General features: G+C 43.8%; 1 protein-coding gene across 14 annotated transcripts in view; it reads right to left on the reverse strand.

Moving 5' to 3' along the window:
• Positions 1–473: 473 nt before the first annotated feature.
• Positions 474–23,434, reverse strand: part of LOC128305387 (CUGBP Elav-like family member 4) — a 326,349-nt gene continuing 303,388 nt past the window's right edge. For 8 of the 14 annotated variants that reach the window (XM_053042798.1, XM_053042806.1, XM_053042802.1 and 5 more), the window contains 7 exons: positions 9,887–10,127; positions 9,661–9,807; positions 9,439–9,537; positions 3,672–3,749; positions 2,002–2,178; positions 1,722–1,886; positions 474–1,524 (listed from right to left, as the gene is read on the reverse strand). In XM_053042798.1, the coding sequence (XP_052898758.1) occupies positions 1,759–1,886; positions 2,002–2,178; positions 3,672–3,749; positions 9,439–9,537; positions 9,661–9,807; positions 9,887–10,127 (870 nt within the window). In that variant the 3' untranslated portion in view covers positions 474–1,524; positions 1,722–1,758. The remainder of the gene's footprint in view (positions 1,525–1,721; positions 1,887–2,001; positions 2,179–3,671; positions 3,750–9,438; positions 9,538–9,660; positions 9,808–9,886; positions 10,128–23,434) is intronic. The other 6 variants (XM_053042799.1, XM_053042807.1, XM_053042805.1 and 3 more) reach the window with 3 other exon arrangements.

The raw sequence follows: 23,434 nt of genomic DNA on the forward strand, positions 1-23,434 counted from the left end.
GGGATAGTTCCACTGTTCCGGGAATAAGCACCTTTCACTTAGTATTATCATGATTCGATTTTCCAGCTGGTTGGTTTTATAGCTGCGTATGACAAAAACAGACCAAACAATTTGCGACAGCTGTACCTTCCGGTCGAGAATGCTAACGTACTAATGTACTCGTTTAATGGTTAGAATAGATTTACTATTAGTGTAAACTAATGGTTCAAAGCATTCGTCCGTTTACTGATTTGATTACTGGATGCAAAATTTCACTGCTTTACCATGCGCATCTGACTTATGTGCGAGAGTTTTGTAAAGAGGTTAAGGTGTATTATTTGACAAGCAGAAGAAACCAAGTTAATCAACCAGATGCCTTACGCACCCCGTTATCTACAATTCCATCGGTGTGATGATACGATAAAGTGTGTGTTTGAGTGTGTGTGTGTGTGTTTTTCTTTTGTTTTGCTCAGAAGTGATCATTAGCATAAATCTTCGAATGCACATAAATTAGCAAAGTGTATAGCTTACATGAAAAAACCCTTCTCTATTCCTCTATTAGCGTTTAGCTGCTGTAGAATTGGTTAATGGATCGAAGATGCATTTGATAACATGCGCATAATGCATTGACCGTGTGTTTTTTTTGTGGGTGTGTTATATTAATTGCGTTAAGATGTAACGTAATGCATGTAAATGTAAACTGTGCGCAAGAGAAAAAATTACTGAACTTCAATTCAAACGATCTCGCCCCCATTGTCTCGCTCAATGACGCGCGCCGCTAGAGCTCGTTTACGCTTCTCCGCAATGAACTTACGGTAGGGGGAAAAAACTGACTTCCCTTTTCAAAGGAGAGGTTCGATTATTATCTAGATTGTAGATAAACTTAAGTATTAAGATAATTTACTTACTCCTCCTATCCTATAAACCACGACATTGGTTGGCAAACTTTGGACTAACTTCCGACTTTTTCCATTTTTTAAGTAAAACAAGTTCCACTTCCGGACGCGTTGCTGCACTATCCTGTTGCTGCTCCCAGTCGGATGCACTTGTCCCCAGTCGGATGCACTTGTGGTTGTCCCCCCGCTCGGGTGCGCTCCCTGTTCCTGCTGGATACCGGCCATTGTGTATGTGTGTGTGTGTGTTGGGGGGAGCACCAAAAGCACTTTCGAGCCACACCGGGTCACCATCACACGTCCGGGTTGGGTTGCGTCCTGTACTCACGAGCCGCGTATAGTTGGTACATAGTTATTTTCAAGACAAAAGTCACTGACTCAACAGTGTTTGTATAGCTTTGTAATCGTTCGTTCTTTTTTTTTTTGTTTCATGTAGGATTTTTTGTTTTTGTTTTATATATAGAGTAGCTTAAATGTTTTGCTCCTTTCCATATGTTTTTGTTTGTTAAGTTGTGTCTGTGAGTTTATTATTTAACTTTAAGCGATTGGTTGTAGGTTTTGTTTTTTTTTTGTTCTATTCATAACTGCACTGATAATTGATGATATTAGATTAAATTTGTCTAAGGATTAACTTCATATTTTAAAGCTTCAGCTGTATTTGCAATACGTACGTGTTGATCCGTTCCACAAAGGTTCCGGAAGAAGTTGAAAAGACGGTGGCAATATAGAGAGAGAGAGAGAGAGAAAGGAGAGAGAAAACAAAACAGTCATTTCATTTGCATTTCTGACAACGGGTTGGGATTAAAAGGGAGATATTATAGTTGAGAAGAAAAAAGAAACAGTACTCACCAGAAGCACTCTTTAAAGCGCTTTTAATCTCTGATTGTTAATAGGGTCTATTCGCATCCTTTGGTCTTTTCAGCTGAACTTTCAGTCTTTTCATACCAATCTGAAAACCGTTCATGGCTTGAATCGCAGCTTGAGCGCTGGCTGGATTGTCAAACGATACAAAACCTGGACAAGCAAACAAAAAAAATCCCAGAGAGAGGGAGAAGAACCAAAATGGATTAATAGCCTGTTGGTAATCACAGTTAGACAGTGACGTGACGCTCCTGCTCCTGCTACTTACCGAAACATTTACTCTGATTTGTAGCTCGATCGATGAAGACTTTAGAACTTATCACAGTTCCGAAGGGCATAAACATCTGCATCAGCTCACCGTCACCGAATTCCTGGGGCAGATGGTAGATGAACAGGTTGCAACCTTCCGGGCCCGATATGGAGCACCCTGGGAACATTAACATGTCTTTACAGAAAATTAAAACAATCCATCACCAAACTTAAAGAAATGTTTGTTTGTTTTATTTGTTTGTTTTTTGTTGTAATATATGAATATAATAGTCGCTCAACTGCAAGGTAGCAGACTGTTGAGAGGGGGATAAAAAGCATTACTATCGTCTGTTTAAACAATGGCTCTCTCAATAACGAAAAAAGAAAACAGGTCAGCCGATTGCACACGGGTTAGTTTAATGTATGAGAATAGGGAGTTATTATTGGTTGAGACGCAACCGAGCGTGGTTTAACTTTCTTTGCGTTTTTTCAAACAAGGGATTGTCAGAGGAGAGTTCTAGATGCTAAATAGTTTAATGTTTTTTTTGTTTATATGCTGCAAGCTTAAACCAGTGCGTGCTAGAGATATACACCCAGTGGGGAAAAAAGGCAACACGTACAGTAACCAACCACACTGAATCGGTGCACAGGTTGCAGCAGTACAGAGCTAGGAAAGGTAGAACAACGGTAGATACACCACTTGCGGGACACCGAATTAGCCTTCGAGCTTTGTCGAATTAAGTATTCTAGGTACGAGAGATATCTAAACAACACCGCGTACGATGATCGGATACCGGCCTCAGTACAGCTTGCTTTCTGCTCACAGTGCTCAGTGCTGCGGCGGCAGTAGAGATCGATGCTACTTTTATTACAATCACACAGTGTGAATAACAGTGTGCAATTGTGCCATGTTTGAATCTCTTGCCAGCGGGCCAGAAAGGAGGCCAAGTACAGTACTGAAACCGGACCCGAACACATAACACACTTATGGGGAAGAATAAAGGGGGGAAAATGGTCGAAATTCATAAAAGAAATTGTGACGGAAAAAAGGTGACCAACAACAACAGTGTAAAACAGGAAAAACCAAAAACACAAACACACAGATGGAGACATACAGCAACATACACAAACATCTTTACACAACATTAACATTAACACACACAGAGAAACATCGATGATCGCATACAGGATGAAACAGTAGTAGTGGGCGCCGGTTAAAGGGTACCGGTTTGTTCGTTCTCCACCGGAGAAGAAACAATCGCACCTTTGATTGCCTTGCGAATGAGGAGCGCGCAACAGAACCGAGTGCGCCATTTGTGGCACTTTGCCGGAGTGGGGAATGGCGCAACAAGCGCAAAACGGCAAAGCGGTCAGATGGCTTAGACTTGGGGGTGAAAAATTGTTTAACATTGTCACATTCGATGGCAATTGAGAATTACAACAAAACGATAAAACAATGTCTAGCTATCTGACCGCTTTCCGTGCTGCTGCTGCTGCTGCCACGGAGTTTGAATTGTAAGCCGCTTTTGGGGTGTTTTGGTTTTAAATTTGGTTGGACCAACGCGGGAAGTGTAATTGTTTCGCAATCGGGACGCTTGTTGCAGACGTTTGTTTGATTGTTTTTCTCTCTTTTGCTTTTTTTTGGTTTTTTTGCTCTGGTCGTTTGATGTGTGGGAAGGCGATGCTTACCTTCGCGTTGTGCTGGTGCAACGGCGGCAATCGGTTGCGGTATAGCTTGCGGAAATTGTCCATAAACGGCTGGGTAGGCTGTTAAATTTACAAATTTACAATCAAAAAAACAAATATACATCAACAACACACAGTAGAAATATCGATCGGAAAATGGAATGAGTGGACGTTTGTATGGGACGAGAGTGTGCTGGACAAGCTTGACAATTGCACAGGGCACACAAAAGCATGACGGGTGCCATCCGTGCAATTGACCGCAATAGAACACGCCTAGTATGTCAGGGGGGAGGGTATTATGCTATGAATGCTTTGGTACAACTACTTTGAGCTTGGAAACAAGAAAAAAAACTAACTAAAAGGAAAGAGCGGATAAACAATGGGAACACATAACCGAAGGGGGACTGTGGGACAAGCGCTACGAAATGAATGTATTGGAAAGAAGTTGATGTAAGCAACACGTCTGATGTGATAAATGATAAACAGATGGTACTAACGAGCGTAGCAGTGTAGTTCTACAAGTGTGATAGCTTACAACTAAAGAAATCCGAAAAATAAAACAAAACCATGGCACACATGCCGTGGACATTATTTGTATTTAATAGTTGTACATTTGTTCACGTAGAAAGAAGATTTAAAACAAATAAAAAATTACCATAGCTTTATAGGAATTTTGGGCAACATTCCCAGACTCGTGACAAAGCCACATGCGAAGTGCCAAGTGGATGAAAAATATTCAAGGATCCCTACTATTCAATTCAGATGATATTGATTCTGGAGATAATATTCTAGTGAAATACACGGTAGGGAATTCCAAGAGGAAAACGCTTAAGAATCTCTATTAGGTTTAGGCCACCCACATGAGCGAACGAAAACATGGCAGGTCCTTGCATTAGATGGAGTTGAAACCCCACCCAAAAAGGTTAGGGTAATCATTAAAAATACCCCAAAATGAATCATATGAGTAATTCTCACAAAGGAAATAATCGTAAAAAATATATATTAAATATTGTTCCACCGGTGGAATTAAAAACTGAAAACCCTCTATTGGCAATTTGTTGTCCCACCCAAGCAGAAACAGACAACACACCGTCTAAACTAAGTGGCAAATGCCATAAATGGCTTATCGTTATCAGGGTAACTTACGGCAAAACGGTAAAACAAATCGCACGCCCGCCCGAGCTGCAAATTATCGGCCAACCCCACCAAACAGGCGCCTGTTGTGTGTGTGTGTGTGTATGGCACCGCCTGGTGATTATTGTCGAGGGTGGCAAAACTGTCACATAATTCAAGCTGCTAAAAACCAATTGCCTAAAAGTATTGTTTAATGAAATGGAAAAATTCCGTGGACTGGCGACTGGTTTTTTTTGTTTTTGCTTCTGGTTTTGTCTCGAATCGTAACACACGTGGAGGTCACTGGAAGTACGAATCCACCAGAGCCACCAGGCTGTAACCATTGTTCGAAAAGCCTTTCCTCGTGGTTTCTTTTTTTTTTTGCTTGGTTTTGCTCCTAGCCATGCTTTTCTTCGGAAGAGATAGAAAAACGTGGGTTGACAAACAAAAAACACATACCGCCTAAGCGTTCCACGCGGGCGCAAGGGCAGTAACGGAGTCGAAAGGAGTCGACAGAAATAGGAGGAAAAAAATAACAAGCCCATAATTTTCCACACCAAACTCATCGTCAGGAAACCCACCAACCCTTGCGGTGCTCGGTGGATCACTGTTACGCTGTATGTGTGTGTGGCAAAACATCCGAACCGAATGGCAGGAAAAAAGTGGGAAAATTCATTGCTTGAAAAAAACAACAACGAGCGACATAACGAATCGAATCCATGTAGGTTTCCATATGAACAGCGCAGCAAAAATTGGTCCATTGAACAGCGGGAGCGTGTAGTAGTTCCTTACCCACCAACCTCCACCCCTTCGCACCCAAAACCAAGAATCCACTTAAACCCACGACCAATGGCCTATTCGCTGTTCATAATCCGTTAAGGGTAGTTTTCTTTGTTCGGGCCCAACATCCGCCCTCCACGCTCGGGGGTGGAGTAGTCGGCTTAGGTGGAAAGAGAGACTAAAAGAAGGAAAAAAAAACAACCCCGGCAAAAGTTAGTGGCAGTAATAATAAAACGGGATCGGTGCATAAATCTTACCAGAAAATGGCACACAACATTTTTGCCACGAAGCGCACAACAAAAAAAAAAACGAAAGATGAACTTTCTGTTGATTGTTTTGAAGAAGGAGCGGCAACCAACCCCAACCCAACGGAAAAAGGAGGATTCCACGTTTGTCTTTTTATGTGCTGCTTTTGTTTGATTCACCTTTTCAGCACAAAATGATTGGATTTCGGTAGTTGTTTTCCAGGCGGCGATAAAACAAAAGATTATCTTGTTTTCAGTGTGATAAATTGCGGGACTTCTTCTAGCGCAAAATGCGCTTCACTTTAAACGTTCCAAAACTTTACAGCAAACGGCACGGCATACATTTATTGCCATAACTTGACACGTACAGACACACACATTTAGTGAACGGACAATGATTGAACCCATTGGTTCAGGCATAGTTATATGCGCCAAAAACTCCATCAAAGATCCTACGGAGAATGGCACCATAAATAACTTCGCACCGCTCATCCCCCACCGAACTGATGCCGTCACCATCTACATTGATGTCTTGATTGAAGCGGCGCTGTTAGTATAAACATTTCCTCCGGGCATGGTATGATGGCACGAAACACATTCAAACACCGGCGGCTATACGGAAGCGCACGGGACGGCGAGCGTTTAATTCTATTAGCAATTTCTCCGTCAATATCCGGTTCTGCCGTTGGCGAGCATGCTGGAAGTGTGTGCTTGGCTGTTTGTGAACTTCCTGCCCGGTGCCGGTACCGTGGCTCGCAAAGTCACCCACAAATCAAAGCAATACTGACAGCGTGTTCTACCTACCCGCGGGTGTCCCCCGGTGCCGCAAGACACTTCCCGATGGAGACGCCTGGTCCGTTGTGTTTTCGGCAAAGCGGTACGACGAGCGGCCAAACGGAAGTGGCAGGCAGAAATCAGATTTAATTTACTTCCGCCTCATTGAGATTCACGAAAATTTCCCCCGACAGCTCGAAAACACACACACACACACACAAAGCCCATCCCGCCACCCATCGACGACGGACAACAACCGTACGGTGAACAATGGAGGCGCCCAGTAGCGCACGGCACAGTTGGGCAGAAAACGGGAAAACTAATCACGAGCGGCTGTCCCGACGCAGGCAGGGACAGTTTCAAATTTTTGCACCATTTAAATGTCACTGACAATTTGTGCACCATTGGGGAGCAAAACTTTGTAACGAACTGGAACTCCCCCGGCCGTTCCGCCGGTTTGGAGTTTGTTAGCTAAAGCTAAAGTTGTTGTCCCTCGCCGTACGGGGCGGGGTTTTTCACTCAACTGGCGCAAGTGTTTTGTTCCGTGCGCTTGGTATGAGCTGTTGCACGCTAAACAAATCGCACCCAACGCATGACCGAATTCGGTTTGGTGAGTTTGAGAACGGGTGTAGTAAAAAAAAAGTGTTGCAATTTGCAACTAAGTTGTTATTTACCGTCGCAAAGTTGTAGCGAACCGAGAGCGATGCTGCCTGAGAAAGGTGGCTCTTTTGGTACAGAAAACACCGAACAGAAAACGGAGAGTGCAGCTTAAGCAAAAGTAAACAAAAAGCAGGACAACAACACACCCGCACCCGGAGGACTGCCGAGTTCCCTCCACCGAGAGATGATGCAAACAAAACATGCGATAACTCGGCTTCGGTGGCGTGATGAAGGGCTTCGTGGGTCCAGGTCCAGGTGGGGAGGAGTGGAAGCAGTACCATCACAACTCGCTGACATCAAACCAAATAGAAACGTTGCAATAAAAAGGATGAGTCGAATAAAAACCATCGTTCGAGAGCTCAATAGCAACGAGTGCAACCCCATGAGAACTCCGTTTGCCATGGCGCTCCGAAACCACCCTCGCATCCGATGCCGGTGCATGGTAGTGAAATGCAATTAAAGTTTGTTATTTGTTTTCGGGTGAGAAAGTTTATAATTTCAATGAAACATGACTCGCCGACTGCCGACTGGTGTGTTCTCTCTCTTTCTGGCCAGCGGTAGTGTGGTTTTTGTTTTCTTTGCTCTCAAGTTACTTTTTTAACTTTAGCCTGCCCGTTACGATCACTTTATTTAACTGCACTGCAATGGGCTCACACTTTCCCTTTCTGTCCACAGTCGCCATTGGGTTGCCAGTCGCCACTTGGTCCCGGTGGATGAGTGCGATGAGTTGATGCCATACTATTTTTAATTCTCAATTATGCCTCCGTGCACTTGTGCTTTATTGGTTTTTGAGTAAAAGTAAAATTAAAATAAATACACAGACACACTCACACACGAGCCGAAACAAGTGTGCATATTTTTGAAATGATGTAATCATGCACTGCATCGGCAGCGGCACACATGCATTTGCCTCTCGGGACCCTTTTGATGTGCGATGCGGCCGAGATGAGAATGTTTTTGTTCCATTTTCAAGTGTCATGAAATGAAAATGTGCATTTTCCAGAGCAAACATTTGGTTCAAATAGTGGGGGGAGTTTTTTTGTTGAACCATATTGTAGCAGCTATCATTGAGTATGGATGGAGAATTTGTTTGCTATAAATGTTGCTATTATTTTAAACATTCTTTAGTGATGCATTAAAAAAAAGAGTCCAGTTATATGATTCATGACGGTAGTGACGTAATTTGAACTTTTATAATAAAAACACACATAATTTTGCATGGAAGGTAAAACAACAAACAAATAAAAAATGTAACCATGTAAAGAAATTTAGCGCAACGAAGGGGTGCCGGGTAAGGGATGGGTGATATAGAAAAAGGACTAAGAATATTGCATGTACAGAAATATCTAAATAATCAGGAAAAAACACATCGACACATAAACAATGAAACGACGACGGGCGAAGACAAAACTCACGGAGCGCTTATATAAATAACGGTAAATAAACAAGACAAAAAAGGGAGGAAACATTTCAATAACAGGTAAATGTAACGTCGATAGCAGTGGTAGAATATTAAAAAAAATAATAACGAATTAACAATAACGATAAAAACACATCATGAAAAGTATATAAAAACAGTGAACAACGTCACCAAAATATACCGTAAAGGTAAGACTAAAATAAGGAATATAATTAAGATAAACAATATTAAAAATATTCGCAAAGAGTATAAAGAGAAAAAACAACACAAATGAAAAAGAGTAAAACAAAAACTGAACTGGCAACAGATTAGAGCAACGATTAGATAAATAGAAGCCAGCAACAAGATTACGAAAAGTACAAAAAACAACGAAAAAATACTACGAAACATAAAAACAAGGTAATCCACTGACGGCGCATCCGATAAAAATGAGAAAAGTCAAATCAACCAGATAACGATCAAAAAAACACAACACAACAACACGAGTGTACAGCATTACATTGGACATTGGTCAATCGGTCGGTTATGAGTTTTTTGTTTTGTTTTGTTTTTTAGGTTGGATAGGTAGGTATAAAGGGGAGCAGGTTGGTTTTAGACATTTTACGTGAAAATACTAGTTCTAGACATTATGGAACGAGGTAGCAAAATAGTGTGTGTGTGTGAGCGAGAGAAATAGAGAGAGAGAGAGATAGATAGTAATGGGTGTAAGGGAGAGTAGGGCAGGTGGTTAAGGCCCACTAAGAAACACAGTGAATAGAAACGATTTGGTAGAACTTACCGACACCGGGATACGGCTGGATGCCAGGGTAGGCGGCATGCGGTAGGGCGGCATCTCCGTTCGGAAGTCCTTGAGCGGGTATCGACAGGTGCAGGGCATCTACGTAAAGAGCTGCATAAATTATTGTAATTCGACAAATTCTGGTTGGGTTTTTTTTCGGTTTCAGGAAGGAAGGTTGTTGGGAACTTTGGAGGACGTTTTGTCGTTTGTGGCGGTACTTACGTCCTGGGTAGGTTTGGGGTATTCCGTTGGTGTACACAGCCTCCGAACCGGCCGGTTGACCGTTGGGCGTTTGTGCTGCCATGTTGAAGGTAGGCATCGTGGGCGACGGTAGAGAGGGGATGGCACCGTTTACTGGCTGTCCGGAACCTGCGGAGAAAAGGGAGATCGATGTGTGTCAGAGGTCACCTCACCGTACTGAGGACTGTACCGGGACCCGGGTACTTACCGTTCAATGCGTGAGGTATTTGTGTTGCTAGTGCAGCCATGGGATTGATATACGTTCCTTGTGCGGTTGCGGCCGCCATCAGGGCTGCCTGCTGCTGCTGGGCGTAGGCGCCGTACGGTCCGAACTGGTTGAACACAAACGGACTCAGCAGGTTCATATGGCCAGCCATTTGCTGCATACGACGGAGTTGCCTCTCTTTCTCGGTGTCAGCAAACTTTACCACTAAGCTAGAGGATGCACCCTGCCGAATGCAAAAGAAGCCATGTCCGTAATTGGGCACGTGGAAAAGTGGCACGATTAATAACGTAAATCATCGGTGCGCCACCCAGCTGATGCGGGAAGGGAGAAAAGGGTGTGGGTGTGTGTGGAAGGGGAATGGGCTCATCTTGCTCCCCATCTATCCGCCTGTACACGTAAATCATCATCCTATTAAGCGGAGCTAAACAACACACAGCACAAAACCGACATAATTCATATCCATTTAATATTCCGAAACGGCCAAGGATTAGATGGAGCATTTTTTACTGCATTTACTGGGAAAATGTTACAAACGGAAAAAGCGATTACGATTGGTGTGCCACGGTGCCACGGGGGAGTCTTTTTTTGTTGTTGCGTATGCGTATTCCACGAGGCACAGCTATCAAGGGCCGGATGGCAGCTTAAGATAAATACATCAACAACAGCAACGGCAAACGGCGAAAGAATGAACATTACTATGATAGCGTTTACGTTGCTGCTAGTTGCCACAGTCTCGTTCGAGGAGAAGTTGGCCACTGTGTGCGAACATTCTTGTTCACGGCGGCACACCTTTAGCTAAAGAGCCTAGCAGCAGTGGGGTGCCCTCTTTTGGGTGCGGTTCCGACATGATTAATTACAGCACCGTTTGAGGGAGCAAAAAATGTATGTCCGACATCTAAGGCGCAACACACCGAGACACAGGTACGGCGGTGATACCGCGGAAACATAGAACACAACTGCTAAGTGGTATAGAGATACACGCTCATCAAACATAAAAATAACACACACATACACACATACAACAAGTACATTAACACACATACACAAAACAAAGATAATATACGAGCGGACATATGAGAAACACGGCGCAAAGCTACACTGCTGGCAAGCGATTATGGCAAATTTGATGTTTAAACGTGTTTTAAGACTTGAAAAGTTTCATGAAATCTTTCAAATCAAAAATTCATTTTTTCGAAACAAAAAAATGTTTACTGTTACGTTTTCATATTTTGTTTATCTTAAAGATCAGGATTATGCTCTATTTTTATTGGAGATTACTTTAAAAAAATATTTAAGAATTGCTTGAGCTTGGAGTTTATATTATCGAAAAAATGATTAAACTTCCTAAAATTCCCATCTTCGAAGTTAATGTCAAATGTTCCAAACCAAACAATATTCTACGCCAAGTCCACCGTCCAAGTCCAACGTTAAATAGTATTTAAAATTCCAAACCTTGTCTATACCACGTACCACGAATAGCAATCGCTCAATAAATAGCATTCGAACGGTTTTTTAACTTCCTTTGCTCGCCGATGGTGAAGGAATTTTAAATCACTCCGTACCCACCAACGGTCGCCTACAGATTGAACACACCTGTTGCTGCAGGGTTTACCGGAAGCAAAACAAAGCAACCATCGGGTGTGAGAGAGTGTATTCCCCGGTCCCCTAGTCAAGTGGCCGACACGGATATCGTCATCGTGTGTCCCCCAAAACGTAACCATTAAGAGGGCGGCGAAGCGAAAGTGGAAAATGTTGCCCCACGAACACGAACGCAAAAGTGCAGAAAGAAATGGCCGTCCCGTATGCACACACGGCGGTGCCCCCTGCTTTTATCGTAGGCGCTCGCAGTAGGCTGAGTGGTTTCGTGTCGAGAATTTACCAAAGAAGGGTCGTACTTAGTCACGTCACGTCGCCCGACTAAATCGTGCACCCTTTTTTTCCACACTGGCCGTTAAAAGAAAACTATCGTTATGAAGTTTTCAAACCCCTCGACTGTCCCCTTTTCCACTGTTCCACCGTCTAAACTGTGATAGTCATTTCCGGACTCACTTCCTGACTTTTGATGAATTTCCATTGCATGATGACGTCGTTCGCCACACTATCAACTGTTGCGCGCGCCAGCATAATGTTGGGGCATGCGGAAACCTGTTGTTAAGTCTCAACCTTTGGCATCAACTGTCTGGCTGGTGCCCACAAAAGACGATCGGGTTTCGGGTGTTCGGGGGGTCACCCACGTTTTAGGCCACCTTTCTTTTGCGTCAGTCAATGTGAACCTCCGTCCCAGAAAATGCTCTACGTCATCGTCCGTTCCCATCGCACGGGCGGCGATGTTGCAGGGCGTTATTGAATCGGAACTGATCCGTACGATAGCGTAGCAGTGTGCCACAAAAAAAGGAACATCACACAGCTCGGTTGGCAAATAGAGATGAGCGGGAAAAGAAAACAACAAAGATAATGCCCGCCTTCCATTGTGCTTATGTACCAACCACAGAGAATGGAATAGAAAATTTGCGAGAAAAAAAATGATAGGCCAGAACGAAAATCACCACCTTTGAGCTGATTGTCATCACTTCGTCACCCAAAAAAAAACCGAAAGGTATTATTAATGATGCCGATTCTGAGGTCGGTAAGCAGCCGAACAACAACAACATCAAAGGTAAAAGACATTCCGGTAATACACAATATGGTCACGGAAAGCCCGAGTATTATTGATTAACGTCGGCAGGTCACAGGGAGGACCACCACTCCCGGTGGGAATTGATTCAATTGGCGCACACCAAGGGTGCTCACCTTTGGGAACTTTCCGGAGCCTGGGCGCTGCTGGTGGTGGATACTTTGGGGTTAATTGATGACAAATTGAAAAGCTTCACCCGGGAGTTCCGGGAGGAGCATGGATGGAGTTGTGGCATGATTTATGACTGTGGCATCGTCAAATGAAATAAAAAATTGTTTTTGATTGCGGGAAGATTGGTCTATTTATTTGACAGATATTTATTGACTTACTAACTTGTTTTTTTTTAAACTCCTTTTAAAAGGATTTTGTAGAAATGAAAAATCAGTTATTGTGGTTTGAATATTTAAGCATATTAGAGACAATTGTTTGCATTCCTGAAATCCATTATACGAAAATTTTCAATCAATTCCATCCCAACTCAATTGTAGTAAGTAATAAAACACTAGCAGTGTTTAATGGCGAATCTCCCGCCCAGACACACACCCACCGGAGAGCAAAGGGACGATGGAAATCTCTTCAAAACAATAAATAAACCGTCCATTACGACGGGGCGGAATTTCGAAATCGATTCGGCACGAAGTACGAAAAACCAGTGCTAAAATACGGCGCACCACCTTTCCATCGTGGTGCGGACAGCCCAGGTTGGTGGCGGGCAGACCGTAGAAGACGATACATTTTATTGAAGAGCTTTGGCCCTAATTGAATTGAGTTGATTCGTTATCCTCTGTGTGTAATGTGCACACTCCGGGGGCCACTCGGCACATCCACTTGAAACTTCATTCCATCAATAACACACCACCACTAGGAGCCTGCACGTGCATGGAGTGTACCGGGAACGGAACGGAACCCACCACCTTTGCACTCCAGTGGTGGATACCATTTTATTTCATTTGTTTTATTTACTGAATGGGTTAGTGCCGGCCAAACCCACCTCGAGTGGCTGGCACACAAGTTGCCAAGTGTGCAGGTGCGGTGAGTGAAAAACTCGAGGCTCAACAGACACACAAAAGCATTCAATATTTTATTCATTGCACCTTTTTGCGATTGAAACGGTGGTTAGAACGGGGTGGAGCATTCCTGTCTTACTGCCACCAAATGGGGGAAGAATCAACAGATAGGAAAACTTTTACCGAAGGACGAGTGCTTCTGCCGCTGCCTGGCTGTGTCCCTGTGCCGTTTGTTTCATTGCATTTCGGTTGCTCCCCTAGGCGAACACTCCTTAACATTGCACCGCTAACTTTGACGTTGCAACAGGGCATCGCAGGGCATCGCTACCTTCGGTTTGGTGCTCCTAAGCTACGCTTCAAGGATCACAGAAGTGGATCTTCAGGTTGGAGGAGCCACCGACGTGCAGCAGCGCTGTTCCCGATGGGCTTGTTACATTTTCAGCGAAACGTTGCAACATTGCAGCCACGTTGAAGTACACAGAGCGGGCGTATCGTCACGGTGGCGCACCTGCCGGTATCACATCAGCATCATCTTTACGGCATCTTCACACCGTGAATGGGGGAGTGCAGACCGAAAACAAATAAAATGTTTGCTTGCTTCCCGACCACTAACGGATGCCGACATATCTGTGGCATGCGGAAAAAAACACTTAAGAAAAAGCACAAATATGATCAAGGGATTGCTGGTGCTGCTGCTGGGGGTTTCGTAATTTCTTTATCGTAACCCAGGCTCGTATAATGCCGGGCCGGGGCCGGGATGTAATGTAGCTAAATTTGTTGACATTTTACTATCCTGGTGACCACCATCGGAGTGGGTGGCTTGGGCTCTTTAAGAAAGAAACAAAATAAATGAGTAAAAACTTTCTTAAGATGGTGAAAGATCATGATTTTAAAATTAATTTTAAAGTGGTTTTCAAAGTGGTATGTTTTTGAAAGACATCGCCACATCAACAAGAATCAACGAAACTATTGAATTTGGTAACGAGGGATGATCTCTAACCATATTGTCATATTTGCCTACAAAGTTTCAAAGATTTCACATTAATTTATAAACGCAAATTAATTTAATGATTGATAATTTCCCATGAAAATGCAACCAATCGAATAATTATCTAATTATTATTATTATTAATACTAATCCTTCCAACACGCACACTGTCACCCAATTGTCGGGTGCCACGTCACCCACTTTTTGGGTGACGGCACTACTAGCAGCAACATTCAATGCACAAAACCCGCTGTAACAAGCTCCGGTCAAACTATCCGGTCGTTCTACAAAACCACAACTGTTTTGCACAAATAACGACCAACAAAAAAGGTGATATATTAGATGGCCTGCCTAATCTGTTGGGTGGAAGCAACGAAATTCTCAACCTCCTGCTCCTGCTGGGGCGGCATACATACAGTGTGCATATAATGATAATATTCATAAATTGTCATGACCGTACCCTGCCCGTCGTCTTCCACGGGATCTCGGCGATCACGACCAGTTTAAACCGTGCAACAGGCAGCATTGGTTTGCGCTTGCGGGCGCAAAACACAACCGGCGAGATAGCGACGAGTTGTACTAATAACAATAATAATGCAATACAACTTCCACTTGCCGTGATGGCGCACAAGTGTGCTACTGCACGTTGAACCAGGGCTTTCGGTAGCTGCCAAAAAGGAAGCAAGCGCAAGGGAGGAAGGAGGAAAGAAAACGAAAAACAACAGTAAACACGAACCGCATGTTGCATGTTCCGGTGCTGGTTGTAGTGGGTTTCCCGGATTTCACGCCTCAACGGCACCGGGATTCCACACACCAGGCGCAGTCGAAAAATGGGAAGAAGAGAAGAGAGAGAGAGAGAGCGTCATGGCAAGAGCAACCTATGCATTGGAGCCAAGTGTTTACGAGTTTCCTTTTGCGCCGGGCTTTCGACCATACGATGCAGCAGCAGCGGTCCACACATTGGACTGATTTGGGTCTGTACGCTTTCTAACGGTGGTTCGTTCTGCTGCCGTTCGTTGGCAAAGTTCCAAAATAGCTTCTCAAATAATAATGAAAGCGATTAAATAAAGTTTAATTTTAAACGACCCCATCAGCGTCACTTGCTGGCGGCCCGGTGGTGGTCTTGTGCATTTTTCCACCGGACGCTTCCCGCCGGATTGGGCAGAAGAAGTAAATTGAAGGAATTCAGCTCGGGCAGCTTGTCGGGGGGGGGGGGCACGGGGCTTTGAATTTTTCATGTGAAACGTGAAAGGTTGCTCACGTTCGCTGGTGTTCTTTTTTTTTTGTGTTGGTTGGTTCCTCTAATGGTGTGTTTGTGTTCGGCCGGACAAATGGTAAGTTTATGCGGATCGGCGGTTTCGCTCGTCCCGGGACGGGGGACTGTGTTATGCCGGGGCCGCTATATGCTTTGTTAGCGCACCGAACCGACCGACCGACCGACCCCGTGTTTAAGATGTCGATTTACCGTCCAATCTTCCCATCAGGAGGAAGGAATGTTGGTGGCTCTTTTTTTTGTATCTCTGTTTGTGTGGAGATTTGCTCCATGGTGGCCTATTTTTTTGCGCCTTTGTTTTCGTTAGTGGCCGTTTTCTTTTTTCCGTTGCCTTGTGTCTTCTCCGTAAGAGGGGACTGCTATTGAAGAGCCCCTAAAAAGTACACATAATTAGGTTATTAAAGAAAAATTGATTTGCTCATCGTTCGTACGGCCATTTGCGAGATGCCGATGCCCATCGTTACGACCAAAAAGATGAGGGAGATGGGGAGGAGAGCATGATTATCGGTGGGGGGGTAGGGAAAACAAATATTGTTTAGCGCGCTTTAGCGAAGTTGATGAGGCTTGGCCTTTGTGTTTTTTTTGCTTTATTTTTCCTGTGCGTGTCCGTGTGGCCGCGTTGCTTGCGATCTCCATCACTTGTGATGAAGGATACTCGCCGTTTTTCTCTTTGCGCCTTTTGCGTACCCTCATTACAAAACCCTGATGAGACCGGGTGGTAGTAGTACAAAGGTTGAAGACGTTTTACTACCTACCCAAAACGGACGAGATGACCGTGTTCCTTCTTTCTGCCCCAGCAGGTTGACGGTGGAAGAGGATTGACGGGAAAAGAAAAATTAAAACTCATGTACCGTTTAATATCGCTTTCGCGCACTGCACTGTGTGGCAAACGAGACCATTAGCCGCCTCGCCCCCGGCCGGGCCACCGTGTGTGGGGGGGGGGGGGGGGGTCATTAGTGCGTACTGGCTCTGGCTGGTTAGTGAGGGAAAGGCGCGCGGAAAGGAAGCTTTGTGAGTCGATAAAAGTTTTAAAACTTTCACCAATGTGCTTTTCTTACGGTTCAGCAAAAAAAAAAGACATCAGCAAACAGCGAACAAATGATTCCAAATCATCCTATTTTTTTGCCTGGGAAGCATCTTATGGTACTTTCACGCGAAGGCAGTTTGGACGAGATGGTGATGGGCTTATGGAAAAAAAAAGATCCTCACTGTGCCAAGCAAGCAAGATGGATGACGGTTGCATTGCATTTTGATGGTTGGTAAAATGTGGAAAGTCATGAAAATCAATAAGCTATGAACATTAATCATGATGATACCCGTGTCCGTCTAGGGTTTTACGCTTTAAAGGCGGCCCTGTGGTGGATTTTTCCACCCTCAATTCATTCATTTAACTTTAAATGTTAAATAGAGACTTAAATAGAGACTTTAAAATTCCCTCCAGCTGCATTGTTTGCCTGGGGAGAGTAAAGAATTTCCCATCACACAGACGGGGATGCCGTCGTAACCGTGTGACACAAATATGCTTCACGTCTTTACCGATTGCAGAGAGAGAGAGAGATGAGGCAAATAAAAATTGCATGGAAGGTTGAACGAACATTTCCTAGCCGTCTGTCAATTGATGGAATTAAATTTGCCTCACACTCGAGAGAAGAGAGAGAAAAAAGAAAACCCGCCGACATCGTTTTCTGCACCAAACGGTGGTTTGGGGTTGGTGAGCGCTTGTTCGAAGTTCGAGCCACGTTGGTCGGTTTCGGAACGTACACAGGAATGCCACGGTTATCGGCACGGCATGGCTCCCCGGAAACCGGATGTCGGCGGAAGCGGTACTTCAAATTTTAATCAAATTACTACCTAATTCAATATCCCATCCAAAAACCACTCCCCCGGGGGGAAAGGTTTCGGAGGATGGGCCGTCTTGACGATGGCGCTGGTGCTGGGGTTTGGTTTTGGGACTGGCGTTCACTTTAGCAGAGTCGTGTGGGGAGAGTGCAGTATAGTAATATCCACGTGAAGAGAAGAAGACAAAAAGCAGCGGGGACAGACAGGGGGGAGCATAGTTACTCCATCACCTATTGGATGTCATCGGGTTTCACCACGTACTTCGCTTTTCTTTCATATTGCGTTTGCGAAGAACTGTAAAATACAACAAGAAAAAACCCTCCAAACGCTCCTCTGGCAAACTTAACTTTCGGAACGCAAACGTAGCAAGTATGACCGTAGGAAAGGAATGTATAAAGATGCGAAGAGATTACCGGTAGACGATCACATTCGCTCTAGTGCGATGCTAAACTACATCCAGATGCTCACGTAGCTGTGGTGTGCCGTTTCGGGTGTAATCGAACTCGAATAACCAGTCCTTTTATCGGTTCCGATGGAGCGGGAAATGTTGCGCAGAAGGAGAGTGAACAAACGAAATACTCATCCATCGTAACCACAAATTGAGCTGCGTTGCTGGTACATGAGGGAAGTATTCAATGTTGTGTGCGTGTTTGAATCACCTCTAGGCTCATCGATAATCGAGCGTGCAAACGTCAGCAGCAATGATTATCCTGCCGGCACGGGAAGGGAGGCAAACCCCGCAAGGCATATCCGATTCGCATGCCTTTCAAATTTAGCACAAAAGAAATAAATACATTGTTGCTGTACACAGCTGCTGATTCAGGTGCTTCCGACTTCAGCTTCGACTTTAAGAATTTAACGAACGACGATGGCTTTGTTCGAAATATGCTCCTGAAGGTTTTGCTCATTTCGAGCTTTAAAGCAGTGAAAAATCTGGATCAACAGCATCCACATCAGCTTTTTTATGTTGATCTGCTCGATTCTCTCAAGCATCATTCCCAGCGTCTTTCAAGCATCATTCCCAGAGATGTCTTGAATATTTTCGTTACATTTACTTCCACTTTTGTAATGGCCACATCTCCACCGCTTCTTATGGATCTCGTGGTCGGAAGGGAAAGGAAATACGCCCAGCGAAGACCACTGACATGCCAGTCACTGTGCAGACAGCCAGCAGTGGAGTGAAATCGAGCGTAACACGTTCGTCAGCATACACCGACTGAACGGTGGGATGCTTTCACGTGTTGTGGGTTTGCTCATGCCCTGCGCCATGTCCTTGGCGCAATGATACGTCACAGTCCATTGAGTTTTATATGAAAATTGATAGAAAATTTTTCCCGTAGTGTCCTCGTCCTCGTGCACTCAGCCACACTTTTTTGTGCCGTTTTTGCGGGTCGTCGAAATGTCGAGCCATTTGACATGATATATAGATAAATTATTACATATTTTTCCACATTGTCCACGTATTTGTGAGTGCGAGGAATCGAGGGCACACATTAACAGAAGAAGACGAAAATAACGCAAGGAACGAGAGAGTAATTCATCCAGTCCAGTCGTTCATCTACGGGCAAGGACCGAGGTCTTTGTGTTCGGGTCCGGTCAGCAACGCAATCAACAGCAGTTGAATTCCCCCCTCATTATATTGCATGTCTCGAGGAGGAAAAGCCAATTGGGTGAAAAATAAATTTTCAACTCATTCGTGCGGAACGCTTCGTGTGTGTTTGTACGAGCGTGACCGTACAACGAGTTTTCCATCCTTTTTGTTTTTTGTTACATGCCTTCATGAAGCTAAGTTTAAAGTACCATCAACAACAATGGGTTTGTTCCACCGTGGAGCTCGTGGGCAAAACTAAGGTTGACGACGATGTATGACAAATGGGTGGTACAAAGTAGTTCGCACCGTCTGGAAAGGATATTATTTCACTGAACGAACGAACGAACATTGCCGTGCTCGTTGTTCCCTTTTTCTGCATCTGCACTCTGTTTGGCAAAACGAAAGGGCACCGATTTGTTCCACTTTGGGAGGCAATAATTACGCGCCGTAATGAAAATAGCGTGTTACATTAATTACAATGTAAAAGCTTTACGCGATACTTTACGCGCAGTTTTCTGTGTCAACGAGATGTGGGTTGGAGCGTAAAAAAAAGCAAAGCGGAAAGCGAACAGATGCGAAATTTGAAATAATTGTACGTTTGCGATGCTCAACGCTGAAGACGGGTTCAAATAATCCACCGTTATTGTTTGAAGTAGTAGTTTGCAAAACGTGGAAATGTTTTTCCATTTGTGGTTCGAAATTTTATTTTTGCCATCTAATTGTGTCTTTGAAATGGGAGTTGTTTCCGATTGGCAAATTTTGGCTTTCATCTTGTGCTTTGGAAAATATTTCACGCAGGATTAATTTGAAATAATTTCTGTCAAAAGCCTCCGGTGAATGCAACATGAAATCAACATGCGACCAATATATTTAATAAACTTAAATGCTCTGTAAATGTTTTCGACCGGCAAAGATCCTCCTTTTAAACTTTCAAGCCAGCACTCGAAGTTTTAAAGTTCAAAAGTGTACCGTGTGCAGTGGCCGGACGCCTTCAGTGGCAAAAATGCCACTGGAAACATTTTCCTCACTCAATTGGCTTGTTGCTTGGTACGGTTCTTTATCTGCTGCTCGTTTGCCTTCATTTTTGCCCTGCATCAAAATACTGTGTTCCACTTACGAAAAGTTGGTTTGTTCCCGTTTCGGTGCTTCCGGAGCACCAAACCATTACTTGCCCTTTTTGGCGCGAGCACAAATAGTGCTATGGTTTAATTTGACTCGGAGTTTACGCAGCAAACAAAACCGACAGCAAGAAAAAAAAATCTCCGGCAAAAAAAAAACTCGGACTCGGTTGAATCGACCAATGGATTGGGTGTTGTTTCGTTTGGTTTTGAAATTGATTTTTCGTTAACTTTGTTTCCAGTCACACCGGCATCTGGCCACAAGGAAGTTTGGTGCCACGAAAGAAAAAAGCCCTCAACCCCCTGGAGGAAGCAAAAAAAAAAAAACGAGCGGGCGAGATATAAAAAAATAAGCCCGAAAGGAAAGTTTTCCATTCTTTAGCGCGCTCGATCGAAGGGCACACGGAAGTTTCGGTTACCGTTTTGTAAGTAGGAAACGATTTTCTCTCCTGCTGGAGGTTTTCCTTTCTGACGCTGCGTCTTTGTGTGCTAACAGTGCATTTACGGTAGTTATTTTCAACAGGCTTAAATTCTTTAACGAATAAAACTTTCGTTTTGGAGAGTGTTTTTTGCTTTTTGTGTGCCATATTAGGGGTGGTGTTTTTTTGTTTGTTATTGTGGGTTCTCTTGAGGGACTTAAGGGTTCTTTAATTTTAAATTGCATTTTTTCTTCGGGTGTTACATTTATGGCCGGCTTCATGGAGTGGTTTCCTCGGGGAGTTACGATTGAAAGTGGAGCATACAGTCGTTCGTTGTTGTTTTAAGTGAGTCATGATTGTGCTAAATTTTGGTACAATGTAAAATTTGTTTTAAATTCTGATCCTTTTTCATATGTTTAATAAATCTTTCAATATTTATTTTGAAATAAAATAGAAAATAGCAAAGAATTGCAACTTATAGATTCTTAGTGTGAGTTGTCAAATAGAAAATGCTGTTCATATTGGAACTTTTGCTTTTATTAAGCACAGCTTGATGGTGAAGTTCGTCTTATTGGAACCATTTAAAAACAATTTTAGACGACGGTTTAAACGATGTGATAATACAAAGACCTTATCGCCTTAGCAAACGGATACAATTTGACGAAACTTCCACAACATCTGACCAGTTGTCCGGGTGGATTTCTATTGTACATATCGTCCGTCTGGATTCACCACTTCATGCAATTACAGTTTATTTGTTTGCATTCGACTCTTTTTTCCTCGTTTAACTTCACCCGTTCATGCCACTTGTGAAGTGAATGAAAGACCAAACAAACATAAAAAAACATGGTGAAAAGTTTAGTCAATCCTTTTCCCCTGGCGTACAACGCGGACACGGAGAAGCGAAACGATCCAAAGAAACCGTACTAACGATAAAATGTTGCCAAGTATGGTAATAGCTCGCCGCACGAGTGTAGCGCGTTCGTTCGTCCGAGAGTGGTATCGACATCGGAAAGGAAATACGCCGCCCGATTCCGCACCGATGGAGAGTGCACTCGATATTTATATGTAGATTTGTTTTTAAACCATAAAATTCCCAACTCCCAACCACCTACTCGGCCATTGTTACTGGCAGGCCGGCAGGCAGTGGTTTTAGCAGGACATGGCTTCACGGTGAACGGTGAAGCGGTGGTGATAGTGTTACGAGGGTATTTTCCATTATTACACAATATGTACGATGAAATGGAACGCCCTGATGCTAGATGAGTTCCACCCGTACACGTTGGCCCCCTAGATGGTGGATTGGATTGAATCTGCTCTGCCTGCCGGCGTTGCTGTCCGTGCAGCGACCGTGTGATCACAGTCAAGCCCTATCATCGTGAAGAGGCTTGCTCGCTCTGGGACTGGTGCTACTCCCCACGCATCCCGGCATCGGTCCATCTTTAACCAGTCGAAACTGGATCTATCTTCATTTTGCAACCGTAGACTGTAATGGAAGGGTTTTTGAAAGGTTTGTCTATCGGGTGTATTGTATCCAAAGGGGGAGCGTTTTTTTTTCATGATGTATTTGCTTGTACAGAAAATACAAGAAAGGATAATTTTAAAGCTCTCCCATGCTCAACACATTGTATGTTGCATGTTGTAAAAGCAACCCCTTGCGTTAAGGGGCAACGATGGATTCGATGGGCTCGAACGCTTGTGATGCTGCCCGCACATCGACAGCTCGTAGTCGTAAGAGGCTTAAGCTCATCTATCATGCTTTAAATATGGTTTATTACTTCAAAAAGCAGACTGCCGATAACTTCATGGTAGAGAACCATAGAAAGTTAATCCGGCGAGATTCGTTCTCTCTCTTAACTCTCTTAACTTTTCTCAACAGGACTCAAACAATGTTCAAGAGAGCTTTATGCATTGCATGATTCATCTTAAGTGGTGTGATACTTTATTAGTATCGTGTTTCAGATATAAGTTTTTAAAGTTCCTGAAGTGATGTGAAGTTAAGCATATTCGACTACATTATTTAAGAAAAGCTCTAAATTAACATTGCATCTTAAAATGTGTGCTAGAGATTCACGACTATTCAGCTATTTATTTGTCAAACCAAATAGATATAAAATGCACAGAAAAAGAAAATATTTTTCGCATAAACATAAATGCTGCTGCTCTCCGCCATTATGCTACGGTGGATGCGGCCCTCTGTGTGCTGTCAACCGATTGGCGTCAACTATTCTGCAGTGTTGCCGTTAAACCGACGGGCGACGAAATGCAAAACTCCTCGGTGCCGCCGGTTTGGCGTGAAATATGGGAGTGCAAAATAGAATATTCATGATTCAATTTGTAAACATCAGCGTAAAAACTGCACGGCCTTCGCCGTGGGGAGGGCTGGTGCAAAAGCTGTTGCTCTATATATCGCATTACCAGGAGATTTTCCGACCCCCCCGATACATTGCGTGACACAACCGCTTCTCTCTCCGGTCCACTAGCTGGAATGCAAGTTTATCTGCATTTGAGGCAACACACTTTGCATCGGAATGTTTTTCGCCTTCTCCATGCCCGTGGCTCGCAGCCCCCATTTACCCTTTCCTGAGTTGAGGGCGTTTTTTTTTTGGTTTGGTTTGGTG

The sequence above is a fragment of the Anopheles moucheti genome, chromosome 3 (assembly GCF_943734755.1).
Source record: "Anopheles moucheti chromosome 3, idAnoMoucSN_F20_07, whole genome shotgun sequence".
NCBI lineage: Eukaryota > Metazoa > Arthropoda > Insecta > Diptera > Culicidae > Anopheles > Anopheles moucheti.